Source organism: Lacerta agilis, chromosome 8, assembly GCF_009819535.1.
Source record: "Lacerta agilis isolate rLacAgi1 chromosome 8, rLacAgi1.pri, whole genome shotgun sequence".
Classification (NCBI taxonomy): Eukaryota; Metazoa; Chordata; class Lepidosauria; order Squamata; family Lacertidae; genus Lacerta; species Lacerta agilis.
The window spans coordinates 78076500-78098607 of NC_046319.1; the positions used below are offsets into that span (position 1 = coordinate 78076500).

The 22108-nt window shown below is 49.5% G+C and overlaps 1 protein-coding gene across 6 annotated transcripts in view; it reads right to left on the reverse strand.

Annotated features, from left to right (window-relative positions):
* Positions 1-22108, reverse strand: part of ACTN4 (actinin alpha 4) — a 118339-nt gene that overhangs the window by 48317 nt on the left and 47914 nt on the right. For all 6 annotated transcript variants that reach the window (XM_033158468.1, XM_033158469.1, XM_033158465.1 and 3 more), the window contains exons 2-3: positions 5781-5895; positions 4001-4120 (exon numbers count right to left, since the gene is read on the reverse strand). In XM_033158468.1, the coding sequence (XP_033014359.1) occupies positions 4001-4120; positions 5781-5895 (235 nt within the window). The remainder of the gene's footprint in view (positions 1-4000; positions 4121-5780; positions 5896-22108) is intronic.

The window sequence follows — 22108 nt, forward strand, 5'->3', positions numbered from 1 at the left end:
AGAGCTGGATTCAGCTCGCCTGGTCTAGTGCTTCCAGAAAGGACAAGATGGCACCGAAGAGAGATTGGCCACGGGTTCAAACCCTGAATCAACCGCCCCCTCAGATAAATAACTGGGGGGCGGGGGGGGGCTTGCATCTGCAGCTGGCAAAGAAGAGCCTGAGGGCACAAGCTTGCTGGATCAGATCAGGGGTCTCTAACATGGTGCTCATTGACCGCAGCACCCTCATTTAGGAGAAGCTGGGTGCCAAAGGGGCCATTAAAAAAAAAATATCAAGGGTTTTTGCTCCGGGGAGCTGAATATTTTGGTTGAAAGAGGGTTGCCTGTTTTGGGGAAATTTTCTGCCTCACCATCACCAGTCTTTCTTCTGTAAAATGGGTATGTTGCAGTGCTCAACCGTTTCTTAAGAGATGTTTGACAGTGGGTCTCCCCCAGGAGGTTGTGGCCTCTCCTTCCTTGGAGGTTTTTAAGCAGAGGTTGGAGGGCCACCTCTCATGGACGCTTCAGCTGAGATCCCTGCGTTGCAGGGGGTTGGACTGGATGACCCTCGGGGTCCCTTGCAACTCTACAATTCCACAATAGGATTGGGGTAATCTGGTCCAATCCAGCATTCAGACTGAAGCCAGCTAGGTGCCTTCGGAAAGTTCAAAAAGGATCACAAGGATGGATGGCCTTTCCAACTAATCTCCAGCTACCAAAACTCTGTCTCTGAACAAGGAGCTTGCATTTAGTTTCAAAACGTCGGAAGAGCCTGCTGGATGAGGCCAATGAGCCCATCTAGTCCAGCATCCTGATCTCAACAGTGGCCGACTGCGGGAAACCTGCATCAAGCAGGATTCAAGCACAAGATCCCCCCTTCCCCTCCCGATTCCAGCAACTGGGATTCAGAAGCATTACAGGCAGAATATAGCCATCCCGGCTAGTAGCCATCGACAAGTCTTCTCCTCTTCACCAGTATTTCCCAAACCTGGGTCTCCAGCTGTTTTCTGGACTACAACTCCCATCATCCCTAGCTAGCAAGCCCAGTGGTCAGGGATGATGGGAACTGTAGTCCAAGTTTGGGAAACTCTGCTCTACACAAACAGGGTGCAAAGGAGGGGCACAGAGGGGTGTGGCCAAGGAGGGGTGTGGCCTTGGGAGAGCCCCATGGGCCAGAGGCAGAGGGGTGTCGAGGGCTGCACTCAGACCCCACGCTCGAGAGTCCCCACCCCTGATTTAGTTGTAAGAGCTGCTGATAGGTTTGATGTCTCTCATCCGTTTTTAACAAAAAAACACAACAAGAGCTTGCTGGATCAGGCCAATGGCCCATCTATAGTCCAGCATCCTGTTCTCACAGGGGCCAGCCAGATGCCTCAATGGGAAGCCCACAAGCAGGATCCGAGCAAAAGAACGCTCCCTCTTTTGTCTAAATCTTGACTGGGGCGCATGCAGGGTGTGAAAATCCACTAGGGCCTTGTGCTTGTGTGTACGATCTGCAAGACACCCCGGCACTGTTTGAGGAGGGGTCTTTTTCCTAGTAAAAGCCACATCCAGGGCAGGGAGCCCGTCCGGAATAAGGAACTGCAGGGTGGGGGTGTGGAAATCCAGAGGCAAAGAATTTGGGGGATTTTTGTTTGCTTGTTTCAAAGCGTGTAACGTATTTATTGCCAGCGTATAAATCTGGCAAGGTTCAAAGGAATATCAGTCACAGAAGCTCAGAACAATAACGGCAAGTATTTGGATGGGGGGGGGGGTTTGCATCGCTGGATGCAATTAAGTTCAGAAAAGCCAGCCGTATGCTCCCAGCTGACCAGCTGCAGGAAAATGAATCTTGCCCTGGGCAAATGGCTCCATGGCTGCCCTGATGGCGCTCCCTCTCTCTCTCTCTCTCTCTCCCTCTCTCTCTCTCTCTCTCTCTCTCTCTCTGTGTGTGTGTGTGTGTGTGTGTGCATTGCTCTTTCCAGCTCCCAAACTACTTTTCAAATTGCCTTGACCATATCTGCAGACACAGAGAGCAGGGAGACCAGAGGATATTGTTGCCTTTCCAGAGGGCTTGTCCAGGACCTGCAGCTGCAGACAATCAGACTTACATGCGCCGCGGAAGATTACACTAAAGCGACTCTGTTTAGGGTTACACACACTAAGGAAACGCACCACGGGCTCTGTGGGCACAGAATTCTACTCTGTGATCTGTATAAATTGGGACTTTGTCCAGCATCTCTTAGTTTGCATAATGCATTCCGGTTTCACGAGCCACGGGGAAGGGCGAGGAGGGCACAGGGCACTGGAAACATTACTCAGCAGCCCCTCTCGACTTCCGAGATTCCAGCAGGCGTGGCCTGCAAATTTATAAGCATTTCGAAAAATAAGAAGACTCAGGCCCCGCATGGTCCAGCCTCCTATTCCCACATATGGTCAACCAGGTGCCTATGGGATGTCTGCAAGCAGGATCTGAGCGCAACAGTCCTCTCCCAACCTGCAACCCACCTCCACCTGTATTCTAGCATATGGAAATCTCTTTAGCAGGAGATCCAGCTGCCCCAGAGCTGGGGAACCTGTGACTCTCCAACTCCCTTCATCATCCCTGATTCCGCAGGATGGAGGAGGCAGGAGTTGCAATCCATCAGCATCTGAAGGGCTGCAGGTTTCTCGCCCCCTGATCTTGTCAAATGCATGTGCCGGCCTTTCGACTGGTTTTGCCATTCTCTTCCTTTGCATTTTATTCTTCACAACCACCGTGTGAAGTGTTGGGAAAGACTGTGATTGTGATTGTGTGTGTGTGTGTGTCCAGGGCGGCTGTCTACCAGCTCCATCTGGTACGCAGGCTGAGACCCTACCTTCCCGCGGACTGTCTCACCAGAGTGGTGCATGCTCTGGTTATCTCCCGCTTGGACTACTGCAATGCGCTCTATGTGCTCTAAGTGTTGGTGCTGACCTTTAAAGCCCTAAACGACCTCGGCCCAGTATACCTGAAGGAGTGTCGCCACCCCCATCGTTCTGCCCAGACATTGAGATCCAGCGCTGAGGGCCTTCTGGCAGTTACAGGGAACCAAATAAAGGGCCTTCTCGGTAGTGGCGCCCGCCCTGTGGAACGCCCTTCTATCGGAGGTCAAGGAAATAAGCAGCTATCCTATTTTTAAAAGACATCTGAAGGCAGCCCTGTTTAAGGAAGTTTTTAATATTTAATGCTATATTGTTTTTAACACTTTATTGGGAGCCACCCAGAGTGGCTGGGGAAACTCAGCCAGATGGGCAGGGTACAAATAAATTGTTGTTGTTGTTGTTGTTGTTGTTGTTAATAATAATAATTTGTTTGTTTGTTTCCTTGTAGGTGCGGCTACTGATGCAATAAGCCGCACAGTTCTCAACAGGAGAATTTACATTTCCTCTGTGCAGAATTTGGCTTCTTCTTGGGTCTCTCACACTCGGTACAGGAGGGGCATGGTACTCAGCAGATTTACCCAGACTGATTAAATTTTGACCCAGGAAGACCCCCAAGGTGCCTTTCCACAAAACAGGTGAATACAACTCTGGGGCTCCTTCCGCCCACTTCTGACACCTGCTGTTGCACTTGGGCAGTACATTGTTCCTTCCCCTAGGACTGCGGGTCTTTTCCTTGTCCCAAGGGCAGATAGGGAAGGGCCAGAAGCAGCCGCTGACCCCTAGAGGGGCGGAAGAGTAACTGCAGTTTCTAGGATGAATCCTGGGCCTCCCTGGCTAGAGATCAGGTAGCAAGGCTGCAAAAGGCCCTCTGAGAGCCACTGCCAGTTCGAATCAATGGCACTGCGCTAGGAAGGGCGGCGAGGGGGAGCGAAAGCAAGACTCACCATGTCATTGTTTTATAGAGTGCTGTCAAGGCGCAAGGTGTTTTTAGAATGTACAAGGGAGGGGGTCCCTGCCCCAAGAGGCCTCCAATCACAGACACTCACAATAAGCAGCTTGTGGCGTTTTGTAAAATGGGCACAGCATTATCGCCGGGAGAGGCTTGAAAGAACAGTACCCCCAACCCACACAATCTCACCTTCAGCTCCTATGGAAACCAGCTTGACTCCTTTGCTTGCGATGAAATCGAGAGCTTTGTTCACGTTGTTGATCTTGTGTACCCTCATCTTTCCTCTCTCCGGTTTCGGTAACCGCTCCCCTGGGGGAGCAGAAAGAAGAGAGGGGTTGGTTGGTTGGTTGGTTGGTTGAAGGAGGAGATCGGATTGAAAGAGCACAAAAAGTTAGCTTCCTTTTAGCATCAGATCCAAGCTCAGCAAGACACAAAGGAAGTCTGTGGCTCCTGCAGGACAAACACCTTTCTTGTCCAAAGAGGAACAAATATATATATATATATATTGTTTCTGTTTCCTAAGTTACTCCAGGTTGAATTCACTTTAGCAGTCATCCATCTCTCCAAATGGAGAAGCAGCTGACATTTGGGTCAAATTTCCCAGCGTGTTGCAAGCCTATTCAAGCACCAGAGTGAGGCAAAAAATCTTGAACCAACCCAGGGGGGTGGGGGGGTCGAGAGGGAGCCGGTGTGAATGGGTCAAAACAGGGTTAACAAGGCACCAGGTGGCCCATCAGCCTTCAGCCACCCCCCAAAAATCAGTTTAAACCCAAACTGTGAAATTATTCAGATTCAGATTAACAAGGTTTGCATGGCTAATTCAGAGTTAAGAACTGGACAGTTGGGGGGTAGGGTGTAGAAAGAGTACACCATGCCTTGTCTATTTGTTCTCCCCACCTCCTGCTCCCCATTTCTTTGTGGTATCACAGACACCAGTCCAAAGCCATGTTCTTCCAACCAGCCCCCTGGAAAAGCAACTGACGTGAATTGCAAGGATTGCAAGCCCCCCAAGGACATGCTCTACGGCAGGCATAGGCAAACTCGGCCCTCCAGATGTCTTGGGACTACAACTCCCATCATCTCTGACCACTGGTGCTGTTAGCTGGGGATGATGGGAGTTGTAGTCCCAAAACATCTGGAGGGCCGAGTTTGCCTATGCCTGCTCTACAGGGAGCCACCTTCAGGCACCAGGCCCATTGGCGGACCAGCTCTGCGTTACAAAGATGTCTGCAAACGTGACATGACGGCAGGCAACATCAGCCTCGCCCTGTGGGAATCCCTTGCAGACGACCGCAGTGCCTGGAGACAGGCGATATAGGTTGTGTATCCACAGCGGTGACCAGAGGAGGAATAACCAGAATGAGCGCAGAGAAAAGAAACGAGGTGGTGCGTCTGCAGCAGTACAACAGGATGCCTTCCTCTGCCCCAGCTGCAACAAAACATGTCTCTCCCGCATCGGTCTCTGCACTGCCAGCAGGCACTGTTATTCTCCAGTGGTTTGACTTCACCCACAAAGGTGCGCCTGCCCCTTGTCTCCCAACACAGACGGATGGAAACAACAAACAGGCCGTGGGGCCATTGATATGATCCCAGGGCAGATGCGTCACCTCTCGTCATCTTAGGACATGGGCAGGCAAACTAAGGCCCGGGGCCGGATGCGGCCCAATCGCCTTCTCAATCCGGCCCACGGACAGTCCAGGAATCAGCGTGTTTTTACAAGAGTAGAATGTGCCCTTTTATTTAAAAGGCACCTCTGGGTTATTTGTGGGGCATAGGAATTCATTCATTCCCCCCCCCCCATAGAGTCCGGCCCACCACATGGTCTGAGGGACGGTGGAATGGCCCACGGCAGAAAAAGTTTGCTGACCCCGTCTCAGGATGACCGCTCAAAACTCAAACTTGCCGCAGAGCTAAAAGGCGGTCCTGAAAAGTGCCAATAACAGCTCCGGCAGGTCCTTCTGAACCTCACCTGAAATGACCTCCAGTAGCAACATGAGCTTCAGGCCATCACGGAAATCTTCGTCGATGTTCTCAATCTGCGTGCCGGCTTTCCGCAGGTGAGAGTTGCACCATGCTGTGAAAGTCTGGGTGGGAGAAAAAGTAGGAAAGGTAAGGCTCTGCAAACCCTTACAGACTCAATAGCACTGCAGACTGGTACTGTGACAGCCCCTCTGGCTTCTCCAAGGCAATATGAGATCCAAGACCAACACAGGCTAACTTGTTTTTTTGGCTCGGGAGGGAGACACGCAGGGAGGTTCAGCTCTCTGTCCTCCGCCCACCCGGGTTCTGGTTTCAAATAGCTACGACTTCGTTCCAAAATTGAGCGGGGCTGCAGCCTGGCCTTCCACGAATGCTCATCACACAAGGCACAGAATCTGGCCTAAAGCCGTGGAGCCTGGTTGCTACTGCGACACTCTGCTCCGCTTTGAAAAGCAGCAGGTTTCTAGTCCTCAGGTTCAGAAGCAGCCTGGAAGCTTTCTGCCTCTTTAAACACAGCACAAAGCAGTGCCTTCAGATATTTAAGAAGAAACTTTACTTTCCTAGTTCCTGCTCCCGTCCTTTTGGAAACTTTTGAAATAAAAGGTTACATGGGTGCAAAGTGAGGAACTTCTCTTTCCTGTTTATTCCGGTTACATTTGGAAGTTGAACTTCCATTTTAGAACAGAATCCTAAATCTTGCTGGTCCTGAGTGGGAAGGGTGCACAGGGTCTGGCAAACATACCGTATTTTTCGCCCCATAGGGCACACCGGACCATAGGGCGCACCCCGTTTTTAGAGGAGGAAACAAGAAAAAAAAAATATTTTTCTGGTTTTCCTCCTCTAAAAGCCCTGTTTTTTTGAGGATCAGCTAAAAGTTTTGCAGCTTTTTTGCAAAGGGAAAAGCCCTGTTTTTTTGAGGATCAGCTAAAAGTTTTGCAGCTTTTTTTGCAAAGGGAAAAGCCCTGGTTTTTTTGAGGATCAGCTAAAAGTTTTGCAGCTTTTTTTGCAAAGGGGGAAAAGCAAAGAGGAAAAGCCCTGTTTTTATGGGGTTCAACTCACATTTCTGCAGCTTCTAAAGGAAAGGGAGCCTTTTCTACAGTTTCCAGACAGATAATCTAATCAGTCAGTCACATGTTGCTGGGGAAACAAACAACCTCCCTCTGCAGCACATTCAACAATGGAGGCCTCGGCAAGAGGGCGGGGCTGAATGGGAGCTGGGGACTCTGATCTCTCTCCCTATCTCTTGCTGATCAGCTGCTGAGCGGGGTCCTTTCAACACCCCCTTTTCTCTTTGTAAAATAAAAAGCATGATCCTCTTTTGGCCCCTGGGCAATTCAGCTCCAGGGACCACCATTCGCTCCATAAGACGCACAGATATTTCCCCTTACTTTTTAGAAGGAAAAAAGTGTGGAGCGAAAAATATGGCAATTCTTGCCCCCATCTTACATCTGGTGGGCTTCAGTCAAATGACCCTCACAGTATCAGACCCTCCCTCAAGAAAAGGGTCATGTGTGGACTGCCCCCCCCAGAAGGAGAGCCGATTCCCACCCTCCACCGCACATACCGGTAGTCTATTATTGCACTCCCAAAAAGAGTAGTTTTGAGTAAGGAGACCTGTTTCTACAAACTGATAATGTCTGGCTTTGGATGTGGGCCCTTGGTTGCAGCGGCAAGAAGCAACTGAGCCGCAAAAGGACCAAAACTTGAAGGTGAAAATTCTGATGGGGAGGGAGATAGGGCTGGTCGATATCTGGTTTTCAACACCGCAATATATCACCAGCTAAACATCACAATATAGTAATATATCACAATTTCTGAAATAAGGATGGAGCTACGGAGAGGCATTGGCTGGCTTCGCGGTCGTCCCCCCCCATCATGATTTGTGATATATTGCCAGGTCGAAAAATCATGAAAACGAAGTCACAATATGGATTTCAAACACGCACACTAAGCAGGTGGATGTTTGCACCCAGGCAAACCAAATACTTCACCCAGAAAAGCTAGATTCTGCGATTAGTATGAAGTATGGAAGCTGAACTATTTTGTATGACCCAATCTGCCATTTTTAGCTACGGCAAATTATTTATTCTGGTTCTGAGAAGGAGGGGGGCGGGGAGAGGCAGAAGACACCGAAAAGCCAAGGGAAGTATTTATGCAGCCATCTCTTCAGGTTCCAGGAGGTATTGCCCATAAATCTTTGCTGCCATGTGGACTAGAAGCTTGTTTTTCAAAAGAAAACAGAGATACGTTGGAAGGTCACATAATCCTGTATGTACAACTACACTATATGCTGCTCTGGAGTCACACACATTCCAGTCCATAACAAACCCGGGAAGCAAATTATCTCTGCCCTTAGGAATCTTTCCCTCATCGCCACCTCTCCCACTTCCTCTCTCACACACTTTAGATGTGTGCAACTTTATGGACCAAGAGGGAGCAAATGATTTGTGGGATAAGGGGAAGCTGAACCAGCATTATCAACTGCGGGGAGCTGCTGGGCCAAAGCGATCCCTCGACACCGTGCAGAGAAAAGCGACCCCAAAGCACTTGCTACCTTGCTACTCGGCCCTGCTTTCTAAAAAAAAATCCAGCTTGGATGCGTCATATAGGAAAGGGAATCTCCGAGGGTGGAAGGCATCAGCGAGGAATTGCAGCTCACCACTAAATGCAAGAGGAATCCCCCCCCCCCAAAATAATCTGGTGCAAATGAACTCTCTCCTTCCAACGCCTGCACAAATCATGCATGCTCCAACCAGATATGTCAACCAGCCCCCCTCTTCCCGATATCACAATGCAAAGGTATCGGGAACAAAGCTGTGAATGATCGCCTCTTCTGGACGTTGCTAGCCTTCTTCTGGACTCTGCCAGTAGAGTGTGGCAGGGGGGACACACATTGGTTGACTCAGAATGACACACGCCCGCCTCTGAACGCCGCGGCAATCATTCGGAGAGCAGGTGCTCTCCTTGCTGGCATCAGCAGGCGGGGGGGGAGGAAATCCTGTTTGCACACAGCTGAGAGGAGGGTGGCAGGTAGGAGAAGCAATTTCTGGGTCACGGAGGGGCTGGTGTGCATGCATGTGCATATGCAAAGCTTCGAAGCAGAGGCCGGGTGTTTTTGAAATGCCTGCGCCCGTGTCGATTCAAGGAGAGCACACTGACCGCAGGAACACGGCCCAGAGGTTTTGTTACCACGGACCCCTCGCTGCTCAGCCCCGCTTAGTCCAGGGGACAAGAGCATGGGATTTACAAGGCTTCCTGTACATGCATGCGTGGGGGAGGCTGGGTTCCGCACATGGCGACACCGGTGTGGTTAACAAGGAAGCCGCGAAGGGGGGGGTGGCGGCTGCCAGTCGTGGCCCCACGCGAGCTTCCCGAGGTTCCTTTGCGAAAGGGAAGCAAGTCAGTGGGGCTCTGGGCGATTCCGAAATTGCACACGCAGGCTTGCACAGGGGCCGCCTGTGTCGCCAAGCTCGTCTCCCGGAAGGAGACACCCAGCAATAGTTTGGGGTTGTGGGAGATGACTAAGGGGCATGTCTCAAATTATGCACCATGTGGGGAAAGCAGGAGGAAAGCAGAAGTTTCTCTCTCACATGCTCTATCCAAGGAAACTTACGGGCTATAGATTTCGGAAAGACCAAAAGGAAGGACTTCTTCACACCACAGAATCTGTGGAAATTGCCACCAACTGAGATGTGGCAAATGCCACGGCTGGGAGGACACTAAAAGGGGTTTTGAATGAGTCACAGGAGAGGTCCAGCAATAGCTACTACCCAAGATGGTTAGACAGTGTACACACACACACACACACACACACACACACACACACACCAGTGAATATGGGTTGCCAGTGATGGTTTTTGCGTTTCACAGTCGTTGCTGTCTTGAGGCATATGATTGGCTACTTGTGGGAAAAGGCTGCGGGGCTAGATGGACCTGAGATCTCATCCAATAGGACTGAAGTTCTTACGACAAACGCTCTAGTCCGAGAATATGGATTCTATGGAATTTAAATTTTAATACAAAGCAAAAGAAATAAAACCAGCAATAAAAATAATTTAAAAAAAACACCATACAGAAGGGGTGCCCAAACCTTTTTCAAACAGGGCCAGATTTGATGAAGTGAACATGCGTGGCCATCAACGTTGTTGAGCTTTTTTTATTTTTTAAGATTTTACCCCAAAGTTTGGGTCTCTAGCTGTTCCTGGACTACAACTCCCATCACCCCTGACCACTGGTCCTGCTAGCAAGGGATGATGGGAGTTGTAGCCCGACAACAGGCAGCGATCCAGGTTTGAGAAACACTGCCTTAAGTGGTCCACCATGACCCACGGCAATTTTCAAGTAGCCCCTTTGGGGGTGGGGGGGACGAGTCTGGGAACCACTAGCCTGCAGTAAATTTTGGCTTGCCACAGGTGACTGCAGCTGTTTGCAAGCCTTACCTTAAGCAAACCCCCGCCCTTCGCAATAAAACACGACAGGGCAGACCTATGATCTCCCTCCACTGCAATGCTCAGCCTCCCCGCCCCCACTGCCACCCAAACAACTGGCCCCTCACTACCAAAGCAAGGCAGAATGCTGCTCCGCACAGCTCGGTGCTGTCTACAATTACTAGATCCAAGCCTCACCTGAAGATGCTGCAATACGGTTAAAACCACCCCCAGCCCCACCTGCCCTTTCAAATTGCGAAGAAATCCACACCCGTATAGACCGCAGGTGCGGCTGCTACTATTAATACTTTCCTTTTTTTAACGAGCAACATTGCATTCCTGTTACTCAGAAGCAGGGAGCTTGGAGCCATGAATAGGGCCTGTCACTCTGCAGCATCTGCAACACCCCGGCTCCAAACATGCCCCCCACCCCCACCCTATACATATCCTGCCGGGGGGGCATTGACGCTGCCTGATGAGCCGGAGAGCTTCCGGCAACGCAAAGCTTGTTTTGACAACTGTTACTAACCCCATTCATTCAGAAACTCAAGAGGCAGCGGCTGAATAACTGAGCAGCAACGCCACACACAAGCTATCGGAGGGAGCGCCAATATGGCTGGGCTAATCCAGACAAGGAGCTGGGCACGCTGGCTTTGAGAGCTCCTGGAGATGTTGCGCCACTACCCACCCCCCCTCGCCATCTGACAGATGTATCCCACTTGAAGTGGAAACTGACTCAAGTGCTCTCTGGCAAAGGAGAGACCAGTAGCCTGGCAGAAGGTCTCTCTCTACTCTGCGAGGAGGAGGCTCAGGTGAAAGCTCAGCTGCAGCGGAAAGGGATGGGCATTGGAAAGAATCTGGAAGGGGCAGCTGGGTGGCGGTGGAGGAAACGCTCCTCTGCTCTTCTCAAGGACAGCAGCAGACCCAATAAATACAGGGCAGAGGAGCCAGAAGCTGGCAGAGCATCTGCTTTGCATGCAGAAGGTCCCAGGTTCCAATCCTTGGCATCTCCAGGTAGGAGAGAACCTTGCTTGAAAACCCTGGGCAGCTGCTGCCAGCCAGTGCAAGGAACGCTGAACTAGATGGAGCCAATGGACTGGCTCGGTGTAAGGGCAGCTCCCCATGAGTCGTGTTGGGCTGGCTCTTTCTGTAGCACCGCAAGGGTTTGGCTGACGTGGCACTGCTAGCTGGCGTGGCGCTGCAGATTCAAAGGCAGCAAGGCCTCACCTGCTGCTCCAGTTGTTTGTTTGTTTCGTTGGTGTCGTGCCACCCTTATCTTCCAAGGATCTCAAGACGGCCTGCATGGCTCTCCTCCCCCCCCCTCTCCGCATCCTTGCAACAACCCTGCGACGGAGGCTGAGAGACGGTGGTGGGCACAAAGTCACCCAGTGAGCTTCATGGCCGAGTGGGGGATTCGAACCCTGGTCTCCCAGGTCCTAGTCCGACATTCTAACCATTACGCCACGCCAGCTCTCACTAGCGGCAGAGGTGCCGTCTAATGGCCTTCGAGTGGTGGGATGGGTGGGCAGCCTGATTCGGGGTGGGTTGCAGCAAAAGTGCTACCACCAGGCAAACCTATGGCAAGAGTTTAAGAGCAGCTCCCCGAAAGCAGGTTTGAGTTAGAAGTGGGCCTTGGGTCTGAAAAGGTTGACAATACCTGGCCTAAAAGACAGGGGTGATGCTCTCCCCCCCCCACAAGGTGCTACTGGGGCAGTCCCCGGAGCCAAGGCAAGCCCCCCACCATGCACAACTGGATGCCCTCCCAGGAGGGGGCACCACTGCAAGTCAGCCACCCAGACTCTTGCAAAGGGCTCTGTTGCTTTGGTTGGTTTTCTGGGAATGTGACAGAGGCCATGCTGTCTGCTGAAAAGGATGCATGCAGCTCAGCGTCGTCCTGCTTAACGTATTTGCAAAAGAACAAAGTTCAAGTCACTTCTCTGCCCCAAACCTCCTAGACGACCTCGAGCAAGTCTTCGCCGGTCCCCCGGCCAGCAGTGTGTAGGACGGCACTAGCCTACCCCGCAGGGCCGCTGTGAGGATGCGTGAAGCGCTTTGAACCCTTGAGAGGCGCTATAAACGCCATGTGTTATTATAGTATTGCACAAGCGTAAGAGGCGGCATTGTTGCAAACGGCGCCCAGCTCTTTCAGATGGCAAATAAATTGCAGAATTAAAAATAATTACATCCATCAAAGAGAACTTCTTTTTCTTTTTAATTCCCAGGAGCACAGGTAGGAAAGAGGAGTTGGCCCAGGGCAGGAGGGCTGGGCCTTGCAGCCTCACCCCTTTACCACTGCGGGCGCGTTCATTCCCACGCTCCGAGGAGACCCCACCCTGGTGGCCTGAAAGGGACTGGGAACCAAAAAAACGGCCCACGTCACACTGCAAGAGCCCCCTTCTCCCTCTGCTGGGGGGCACCAGGAAGCCCAGCTGGGTGAATGAACAGGCCGTATTCTGTGTTGTCTCACTTCCAACACCCCCCCCCCAAACGAATCGGCCAATCTGGGCAGGCTCCGGTGAGCTAAGCAACCAGGAATGTCGCTTTTGACAGCTTCTAATGAACCATTCATCTGACAAGGAGGGGTGGCGGCGGGGAAAGGCTCTGAAAAACAAGAACAAGGGGATCTGAAGCTGCCTCTTTTCTTTTAAGAGCTCCTAAAGTAACCTCAGAGATCTTCCCGCTTGGGCTGGCGTCAAAACTTCAGACAATTTTCGGAAGAAGTGTGCATTGCCTGCTCATGACCTCCCCTTGCCGTGACGGGCGTGTTGAAAAGCGGCCTTATTGTCAGGAAGCTTAGATTCCACCTCGACAGGAAGAAAAGTTACCCTTGCACAAGGAATGAATAAAGCTTTTCGTCCAGAGGAGAAAGCAAAAAAAAGGGGGGGGGCCTTTTAGCTGCATTCTTAAAAGGGCCCAAGTTTGGGACACTTTGTCTCTACGCGTTGAGCTAACTCTGGGTAAATATTTTGCTCAGAAAGGGACTGGAGCTGCATGTTTGGAAAATTTGAAAAGAAGGTGCTTTAGTGATCTGCACCAGATGTAAAGGAGAAACACACACACACCCCAACACCACCGCAACAGAAGCAAAGAGCACAGAGTGTCTGTTGCTCCTTGCAGAACTTCTGCCTCCTTTTACCTCTCGACATCGCCTTCCCCTTGCAAATTCAGCTCACTCAAATATAATCGGTAAGGAGGAGCAAGATCAACAGAGCACCGACATGTTGCCCCCCCTAAAAAAGGAGGCATCACCCCCACTTTCCTTTCACAAGGCTACAATTCATCTTCTGCACCTACAACGGGAGGATCTCTCAGCAAATCAAATCAATGCTCGTTGTGGGAAAGAGCATTTTTGTCTTTACGGATTGGAGTGAACAAAGCTTTCTTAGGCTCCATAGCTACAGACGCAGCCGCCCAATCCCAAAATATTAAGACCCATACAGGAAACAGCACGCAGAAAGGTACCCCAAGGGCCATCTAGTCCAAGCCCTGCGATGCAGGAATCACAGTTCAAGAATCCTCAGACAGATGACCATGCAACCTCTAATGAAATCCTGGGTTTTAGGCAAGTCAAACGAAAAAATGTGGGTTTCTGTAAGAAAAGCTCACTCCCTGTCCCACTGACTCAGGGTAGGTTAACATATGTGCCAGTTTCGGCCAACATGGTGCCCTCCAGATGTTTTTTGGACTACAACGCCCATCAGCCCCAGCCAGTGGGCACTAGGTTGGGCGTGGCCAACACATCCTGTTTGGGGCGCCAAGCGAAGTGCTACTTCACTCAGGTATTCCCAGTGTGGCCTTGATTTGCCACACTGGGGGTTGTTCAAAGTCCAAAGCCCCGCTGGTTAAATGGAACTCATTGCCTAGTTCTTTAGACCACAGGCAGCGATTATCCTACCCCACCTCCAATCATAAGAAGCCAATTTCAATAAAAATTATCTTGCACTGCTTCCAAAGACATACAGGATGAAAATTTGGCAAGGCTTGCAGGGAGGAAGTTCCTATTCTGGGGCAGGCTCTCAAAATGTATCTCTGCACTTGCTTCAGGACCCAATTCGATGCTTAGAGCATTCTCGACACACAGTGGGCTAGGTTGAAATACAACCTAGCAGAATCCAGCCTGGGAGTAGCAGGAGACAAGGCAAGGATTCGGGGCTCACTGTGACTCCTCCTCCCATACCCTTGAAGTCAAGGTAAAAAGGTAAAGGACCCCTGGATAGTTAAGTCCAGTCAAAGGCAACTATGGGGTTGCGGGGCTCATGGGGAGCCGGCGTTTGCCCGCAGACAGCTTTCCAGGTCATGTGGCCAGCATGACTAAACTGCTTCTGGTGCAACGGAACACCGTGACGGAAACCAGAGCAGCGCACGGAAATGCCGTTTACCTTCCCGCCGCAGCGGTACCTATTTATCTACTTGCGCTGGTGTGCTTTCGAACTGCTAGGTTGGCAGGAGCTGGGACAGAGCAACAGGAGCTCACCCCATCGCGGGGATTCAAACCGCCAACCTTCTGATCGGCAAGCCCACGAGGCTCAGTGGTTTAGACCACAGCGCCACCCGCATCCCTTGAAGTATGAGGGGCGGCACAGAGGCAAAGATGCCGACCTGGTAAGTGGCATGATGCAACGCCTAGAAGGAACACAAAGAGCAAACTGTCTTCTCGCTGGAGGTGTCCTTCTGCGGTGGCTTGGAGCCAAATCCTACATGTCGCCGGCAAGGGGCTATTTACAGGCCCCAACCAGGAGCACGAGGTGCAAAGATGCTGCGGTCAGGAGGCTTGTGATTCGGCAATGATGAAAACCAACACCTGCTTGCCCCATTTCACGCAAGTACTGGTGCCGGGCGGCTATTCCGAACAGCACAGGCCCGTCAGCAGCAGGGGAAATGGTTTTCTGTCTGAGTCCCTGCACACATTTTAAAGCCATTAAACCCCCCCCCCCTTTCCCACCCCGCTCCCATTCCTGGAATGCAGGCATTTCCCTCCGTCAATGAAAGCCTTGCTACAGTTTCCAGAGTTAATGATAGATCTATGCAGACTCCAGAGGCCCCAGCGCTGGCTCTTCCAACCAGAAACCCGGCTGCTGCCTTGCTCCGATTTGCACAATTGTGCTCTTTGCACCGAATGAGCCCAACTTCTCGCAATCGAGAGCTAACACCGCCTTTAATTATTCCTCCTTGTTGTAGGACAAGCCTCTGCTCTGTGGGCAAACAGGCAAGAGCAAAACCCCTTCTGAACAACGTAAGGAGAGACGGTGCCACATTCTGAAAGCTAACGTTAAATAAATTGGAGTTCTTGTTATTAAATGCACCAAGGGGGGGAAAAACCGCACAGAAAAGCTCAAGAAACACGTCGATCTTCACACACTTAGTTGTTATCTCTAAGAAGTAGAAAATAACAGGGTAAACTTATATGATTTCTTGAAATATATACGACCCCTTAAAACTTAGCTGATAAGGGTGAATACATTGAAACAGGGCCCTGTCCTGGTTTCTGATCCATAACTGACTTCTGACTCCTGCTCCATGATTGAAACTAAGATCTTCATATCAAACCTGACTATGGACTAACATGAACTTGCCTCTATTCAAAGATTCTAATTTCCAATACTGCAACGGATTGTGTTGTACATATCCCTGTGAGTTTGAGTTTTGTAATCTCTGTTTGAGTTTGTAATCTCTGTTTGAATATATGTATTTGAATGGATTGGTTTTTGTCATAATTTACTATTGATTTGCGAGTAGGGACTATTCCCACTATTGAAACTTTACTGGCCAGAGTTCTTGGTGCACATTTTGAAAGCTCCCGTTGTTTCTCATGCAGAGGTAGCACCGAGCTGTTGGCTCGGCATTGCAGGAAGGAGCTCTGTGCTTGCACGAAATCTCCCCGTGCCTTCTCAAGTATATTCAACAAACTAACGGGTCCTGCTTGCTCTCCAAAGCAGACTGCAAACCACAGTTCGGAGCTGTTTTGCAAGGCATTGTTAAAGCATATTTGATGGTTTGGGTGTTAATGGCAAACCATGGTCAAGCAGGAGGCAATAAATGAAGAGGGGGGTGTGAGGGGAGGGAAGGCAGAAAGGGCAAAAGCATAGTGCCAAACCATGGTGTTGTGTGTGTGTGAACCAGCTCACAGAGCTGCATGCTTACTGCAGAACCAAGCGATCCTGATAACCACTTAAGAACTGAAGACATGAATTAGCATATGTAATCCATAGCTGTTTGTTCTGCTCAGGAATGCATCAATCAAAAGATGCAGGAGCCTTAAAACCGTCCACAGCACTGCAGGTGGATGGAGAGGTAAGGGAGGAAATCCCCAGGTCAAATTTCACCTCAGCCACAGATGCACTACTGTATATTATCTCAGCTTCAAACTTCCAATTCATGACACAGGGGGCAACAGAGGTGGAGCAGGTCTGTAAATAGTTGCTTGCATGGTCGCCTTTGGTGAGTAATCACCACCCCAGGGCGACCAGGCAGTGATGTTTTTGGAAACCGAAAAACAATAAGAACACCCCACCCCCACCCCCAATTTCTGCCTTGCAAGTTGAGCATGTGCAAATAAAACAACTAATTCGGGTAAGAATAGGCAGGCAAGCTCTACGACTTAGTAACTTTTGTGGACTCATTTTCCAGGCCGAGACAGAAGGAGGAACAGGGTTTGTTTTCAGCTTGGGTGCTCGCTTAGAGCACACTTACTGCTCATTCCAGGTGAGTGGTAAACAACACCTCTGGCATGAAACCCAGAACTCAGCATTTGCATAGCATTTCAAATGTTCAAAGAAATTTCCCACACTCTCTCAGCGATCCCTGCTAAAACCTTTTTGGGAAGGGCTGCAGCTCAGTGAGAGCCAGTGTGGTGTAGTGGTTAAGAGCGGTAGACTTGTGGAAAAAGATTGATGGAATGGAATCAAGCCTGTGCAAAGGGCTGGAAGGGGTGATTGGAAAATTCTTTGAAGAGCTTGTGCAACTCCGGAAACAGGAACCGATTTCTGGGGGTGGCAGCCCCAAATCGGGGAAATTTATAATATCCAGACGCCGAGGTGGCAGCTTGGTGTCGAGGGACATGGAATTTAGATTTTTACAAGAACAAGAATGGCAAGAAGGAACGGAGGAGCACAGAAGGAAAAAGTTGAACACCCTGGGGCTCGATGCAAGGTTTGTTGCGAATGCAGCCTGGATCTATGGTCGTTTGGAAGAAGATCTTTGGAGAGCCAGCTCTGGCGCAAGACAGGAAAAGGCAATGGACAGAAGGGGAGTGGGTTGAAGTATTAAATCTATAATTTAAAAGGTCTGTCATGGTATCCGAAATCGGTGTGCGAAGTCTGTTAATTTTAAGTTTATTTTAAGTAAGAAAGGAGATATTGAATTTTAAGTTAAAAGCAGCATGTTAAAGGATAGAAGAAATAAGTTTAGTTATAAGAATATTTGATTATGGTTTAAGTTATAATAGTAAGATCAAGATATTTGTGTTATTTTTGAGTAAAACTAAACTTTTATAGAGTGAAATGGTTAAGGAATTAAGTATATTGATTTAAAACCGAAGGTGAAAAGGCGGGGGAAGTCAAGCGTCAAGATTTGAAACTAGAATTTTTTTTTTTTTTGTAAGGTATACTGCTAAGAAGAATAATCCTGACATTTTATGTATTTGTATTTGTTTTTATATTTGTAGGTGTGGGGTCGGGTATGTGTTTTTTTTTGTGTGTGTGTGTGTGAAAAAGCTAATAAATTCTGTTAAAAAAAAAAAAAAGAGCGGTAGACTTGTAATCTGGTGAACCAGGTTCGCGTCTCCACTCCTCCACATGCAGCTGCTGGGTGACCTTGGGCTAGTCACACTTCTCTGAAGTCTCTCAGCCCCACTCACCTCACAGAGGGTTTGTTGTGGGGGAGGAAGGGAAAGGAGAATGTTAGCCGCTTTGAGACTCCTTCGGGTAGTGATAAAGCGGGATATCAAATCCAAACTCTTCTTCTTCCTCAGTGGCAGAGCATCTGTTTGGCACATCAAACACTGCAAATAAAGGGGGCAGGCCCCAAGGCCACCTAACACGTCTGTGGCCAAAGTCAGACTGGATTCTTAGCTACAAGTTTTCTAGATCCCGTGATTATTGAAACAGTTTGAGCATATAACACCAATCTTGGCACAACTGCGCTGCCTCCCGATTAGAATCTGGGTCCAATTCAAACTGCTAGTGTTGACCTATGAAGTCTTAACACAGCTCAGGACCTCAGTGCCTTAAGGACCGCCCCTCCCCATACAAACCACCCCGGACCCTGCACTTGTCATCTGAGCCCCTTCTCTATGACCTGCCTTCCAAGAGAGGGTGTCAACAAGAGAACGGGTCTTTTCTGTGGTGGCTCCCCGACTGTGGAATGCCCTCCCCAGAGAGGCTCGCCTGGCACCATCATTGCATGTCTTTAGCTACCAGGCAAAAAACAAGGCCTATGGCTATTATATAATCTATGGCCTGTGAAAGTGCGGGGGAGAGAACTGTTATTATGATGATTATTTTACTATTAGCCTGTCAATATGCTTTTTACTAAGTTTTTACTATGTTTTTAGCACTAATGTTTCGTAATGTATTCCTAATGTTGTACACAGGCCTGAGATCTTTTGGTAAAGGGTACTAAATTAGGGACGCGGGTGGCGCTGTGGGTTAAACCACAGAGCCTAGGGCTTGCTGATCAGAAGGTTGGCGGTTTGAATCCCTGTGACAGGATGAGCTCCAGTTGCTCGGTCCCTGCTCCTGCCCACCTAGCAGTTCGAAAGCACATCAAAGTGCAAGTAGATAAATAGGAACCGCTAGGTGGGCAGGAGCTGGGACCGAGCAACGGGAGCTCATCCTGTCGCAGGGATTCAAACAGCCGACCTTCTGATCAGCAAGCCCTAGGCTCTGTGGCCAGTAACGCAAGATGAGCGCCGCAACCCCAGAGTCGGACACGACTGGACCTAACGGTCAGGGGTCCCTTTACCTTTACCTTTTTACTACATAACTAATAATAATAATAATACCACCACAAAGGACATGCGCAACACATGTGGAAACTGTAGAGCTAATGCATGCTCCTCCAGGTGTAGTTAACAACTCTCACTCGCCAACAGTTAGGGATGACAGGAGTCACAGTCCAACCCTGGGAATACCTTACTGCGGTATAGGCAAAGCTATGTCCATTACCCAGCATGCATTGCTTGCCATCTGAACCGTACAGGTGACGATTTGTGGCTCGTGACTGGGGAAGGGCCAGATTAAACATTACCTAGTTAAGAACTGCTGTTTGGACACAAGTCCTAAGTGCAAAAAAATATTTTTTAAAAATCCCTTTGCAGCAGTTCTTCTGCACACACTCTCTCTCTCTCACGCCAGCCTTAAGGTCAAACTGCAGGTGGCGCTGGAATGTTCCAAAATGACTAAGAATTTAAACATGCTATTTTGAAACTAGGTGTGGCATGGCATCGGCAGGGGAATGAAGGAGCTGCTTAAGCAAGCCTGGTGTCGGCTGGGCCCAGATCTGGCAAGTCCCACTCTCACGTACAAACCCTGTCCACAGTCCGGAGCTGGAAAACTCAACTCCTGAGCCTTACACAACTTCTTTGCGAGGTGGGACCTCAGGGTGTCTGCAGAAATGTGTCCGAAACAGCCACCACCATCAATGTGCCAGCTTCATATTCTGTTCACAATGCAAGAATTACTTTGCTGCAGGTACAGGTGGGTAGCCGTGTTGGTCTGCCATAGTCAAAACAAAATAAAAATTTCTACTGGAAATTAGGTGCTATTGGAAAGAAATTTTTATTTTGTTTTGCTGCAGGGTGAGGTGGGTGAATGACTGGGGGCCCCTGGGCCAAAACCAGTCCACACAAACACACAAACCACCTTTGCCCAGAGAATGCTAGTTGGGCCTCCATTGCCAATCTGGAAAAGATTGCAGGGATGACTTTGAGCTTGCTGCAGGTCACTTCTTTTATCAGATGTGAGTAAAGATACCGGCGTCCCATATCTCACTCGCTACCCAAAGCGGTTTTTCAGGAAAACTGGCTGCTGACAGGACTGTGGAGGCTTCTGTGTTGAAACAACGTACAAAGGCTATGCAGAATGAGGAAGTCCTTCTCCACTAAAAGTGCTCAACTTCTCACCCAGCACATTGTGCTTTCACATTCACAGATTCATTGGAGTTGGAAGGGATCCCAAGGGTCATCTAGCTCAACCCCCCTTCAATGCAGGAATTTCAACTAAAGCATCCAGATGGCTGTACGACCTCTGCTTAAAAACCTCCAAGGAAGGAGAGTCCACCACCTCCCAAGGGAGTCTGTTCCACTGCTAAACGGCCATTACTGTCAAAGTTTTTTCCTGATGTTGAGTCGGAATCTCCTTTCATTGTAACTTGAAGCCATTGGTTCCGAGTCCTACCCTCCGGAGCAGGAGATAACAAGCTTCATCTTCCATGGGACAGCCCCTAAGATATTTGAAGATGTCTGACATATCTCCATTCAGTCTCCTGAAAACAAGTGTGGTGTAGTGGTTAAGAGTGGTAGACTCGTAATCTGGTGAACCGGGTTCGCGTCTCCACTCCTCCACAGGCAGCTGCTGGGTGACCTTGGGCTAGTCACACTTCTTTGAAGTCTCTCAGCCCCACTCACCTCACAGAGTGTTTGTTGTGGGGGAGGAAGGGAAAGGAGAATGTTAGCCACTTTGAGACTCCTTCAGGTAGTGATATAGTGGGATATCATATCAAATCCAAACTCCTCCTCCTCCTCCTTCTCCAGGCTAAACATACTCAGCTCCCTCAACCATTCCTCATCAGGCTTGATTTCCAGACTCTTGATCATCTTGGTTGCCCTCCTCCGCACACATTCCAGCTTGTCAATATCCTTCTTAAATTGTGGTGCCCAGGACTGGACACAGCACTCCAGGTGCGGTCTGAACAAGGCAGAATAGAGTGGGACTATTACTTCCCTTGATTTGAACACTATATTTGTTGATGCAGCCTAGAATACCGTTAGCTATTTTTGCTGCTGCGTCACACGGTTGACTCATGTGAAGCTTGTGGTCCACCAAGACCCCCTAGATCCTTTTCACATGGACTGCTAGTAAGTCAGGTGTCCCCCATCCTATATTTGTGCATCTGCTTCTTCCTGCCAAAGTGCAGAACTTGGCATTTGTCTCTACTCCTGAAATTCATTTGGTAGTTTTGGCGCCCCTGTTCTCCAATCTGTGAAGGTCATCTTGAATCTCAATCCAGTTTTCCGCGGCACTGCCCACCCCTCCCAGTTTGGTGTCATCTGCAAATTGGGTGAGCATCCCCTGAAGGAAGCTGCGGCTATTGGGAATCTGATAGCTGCAAATTAAGGGTTTGGCCATGGAGTCAAGCTTTAATAACCAAACAGCCTGGTCCTTTATATTTTGATCCAAGCTTCTGAGCAATCACTGGCTCCAGGTAATTTATAGGGAAGTGTTACTAAAGTTTGGGGAAGGGAGGGCAGACTAAGGTACAAATAACTGGAACGCTAGTAACTTATCATTGTGGACTTAATTATTATTATTATTATTATTATTATTATTATTATTATTATTATTATTTGTACCCCGCCCATCTGGCTGGATTTCCCCAGCCACTCTGGGCGGCTTCCAACAAAAATCAAATACAAAAATATCACACATTAAAACTTCACTAAACAGGGCTGCCTTCAGATGTCCTCTAAATATCTGGTAGTTGTCTATCTCTTTGACATCTGAAGGGAGCCACTACCAAGAAGGCCCTCTGCCTGGTTCCCTGTAGCTTTGCTTCTTGCAGTGAGGGAACCGGCCAGAAGGCACTTGGCGCTGGATCTCAGTGTCTGGGCTGAATGATGGGGGTGGAGACACTCCTTCAGGTATACAGGACCAAGGCCGTTGATAAATTAATT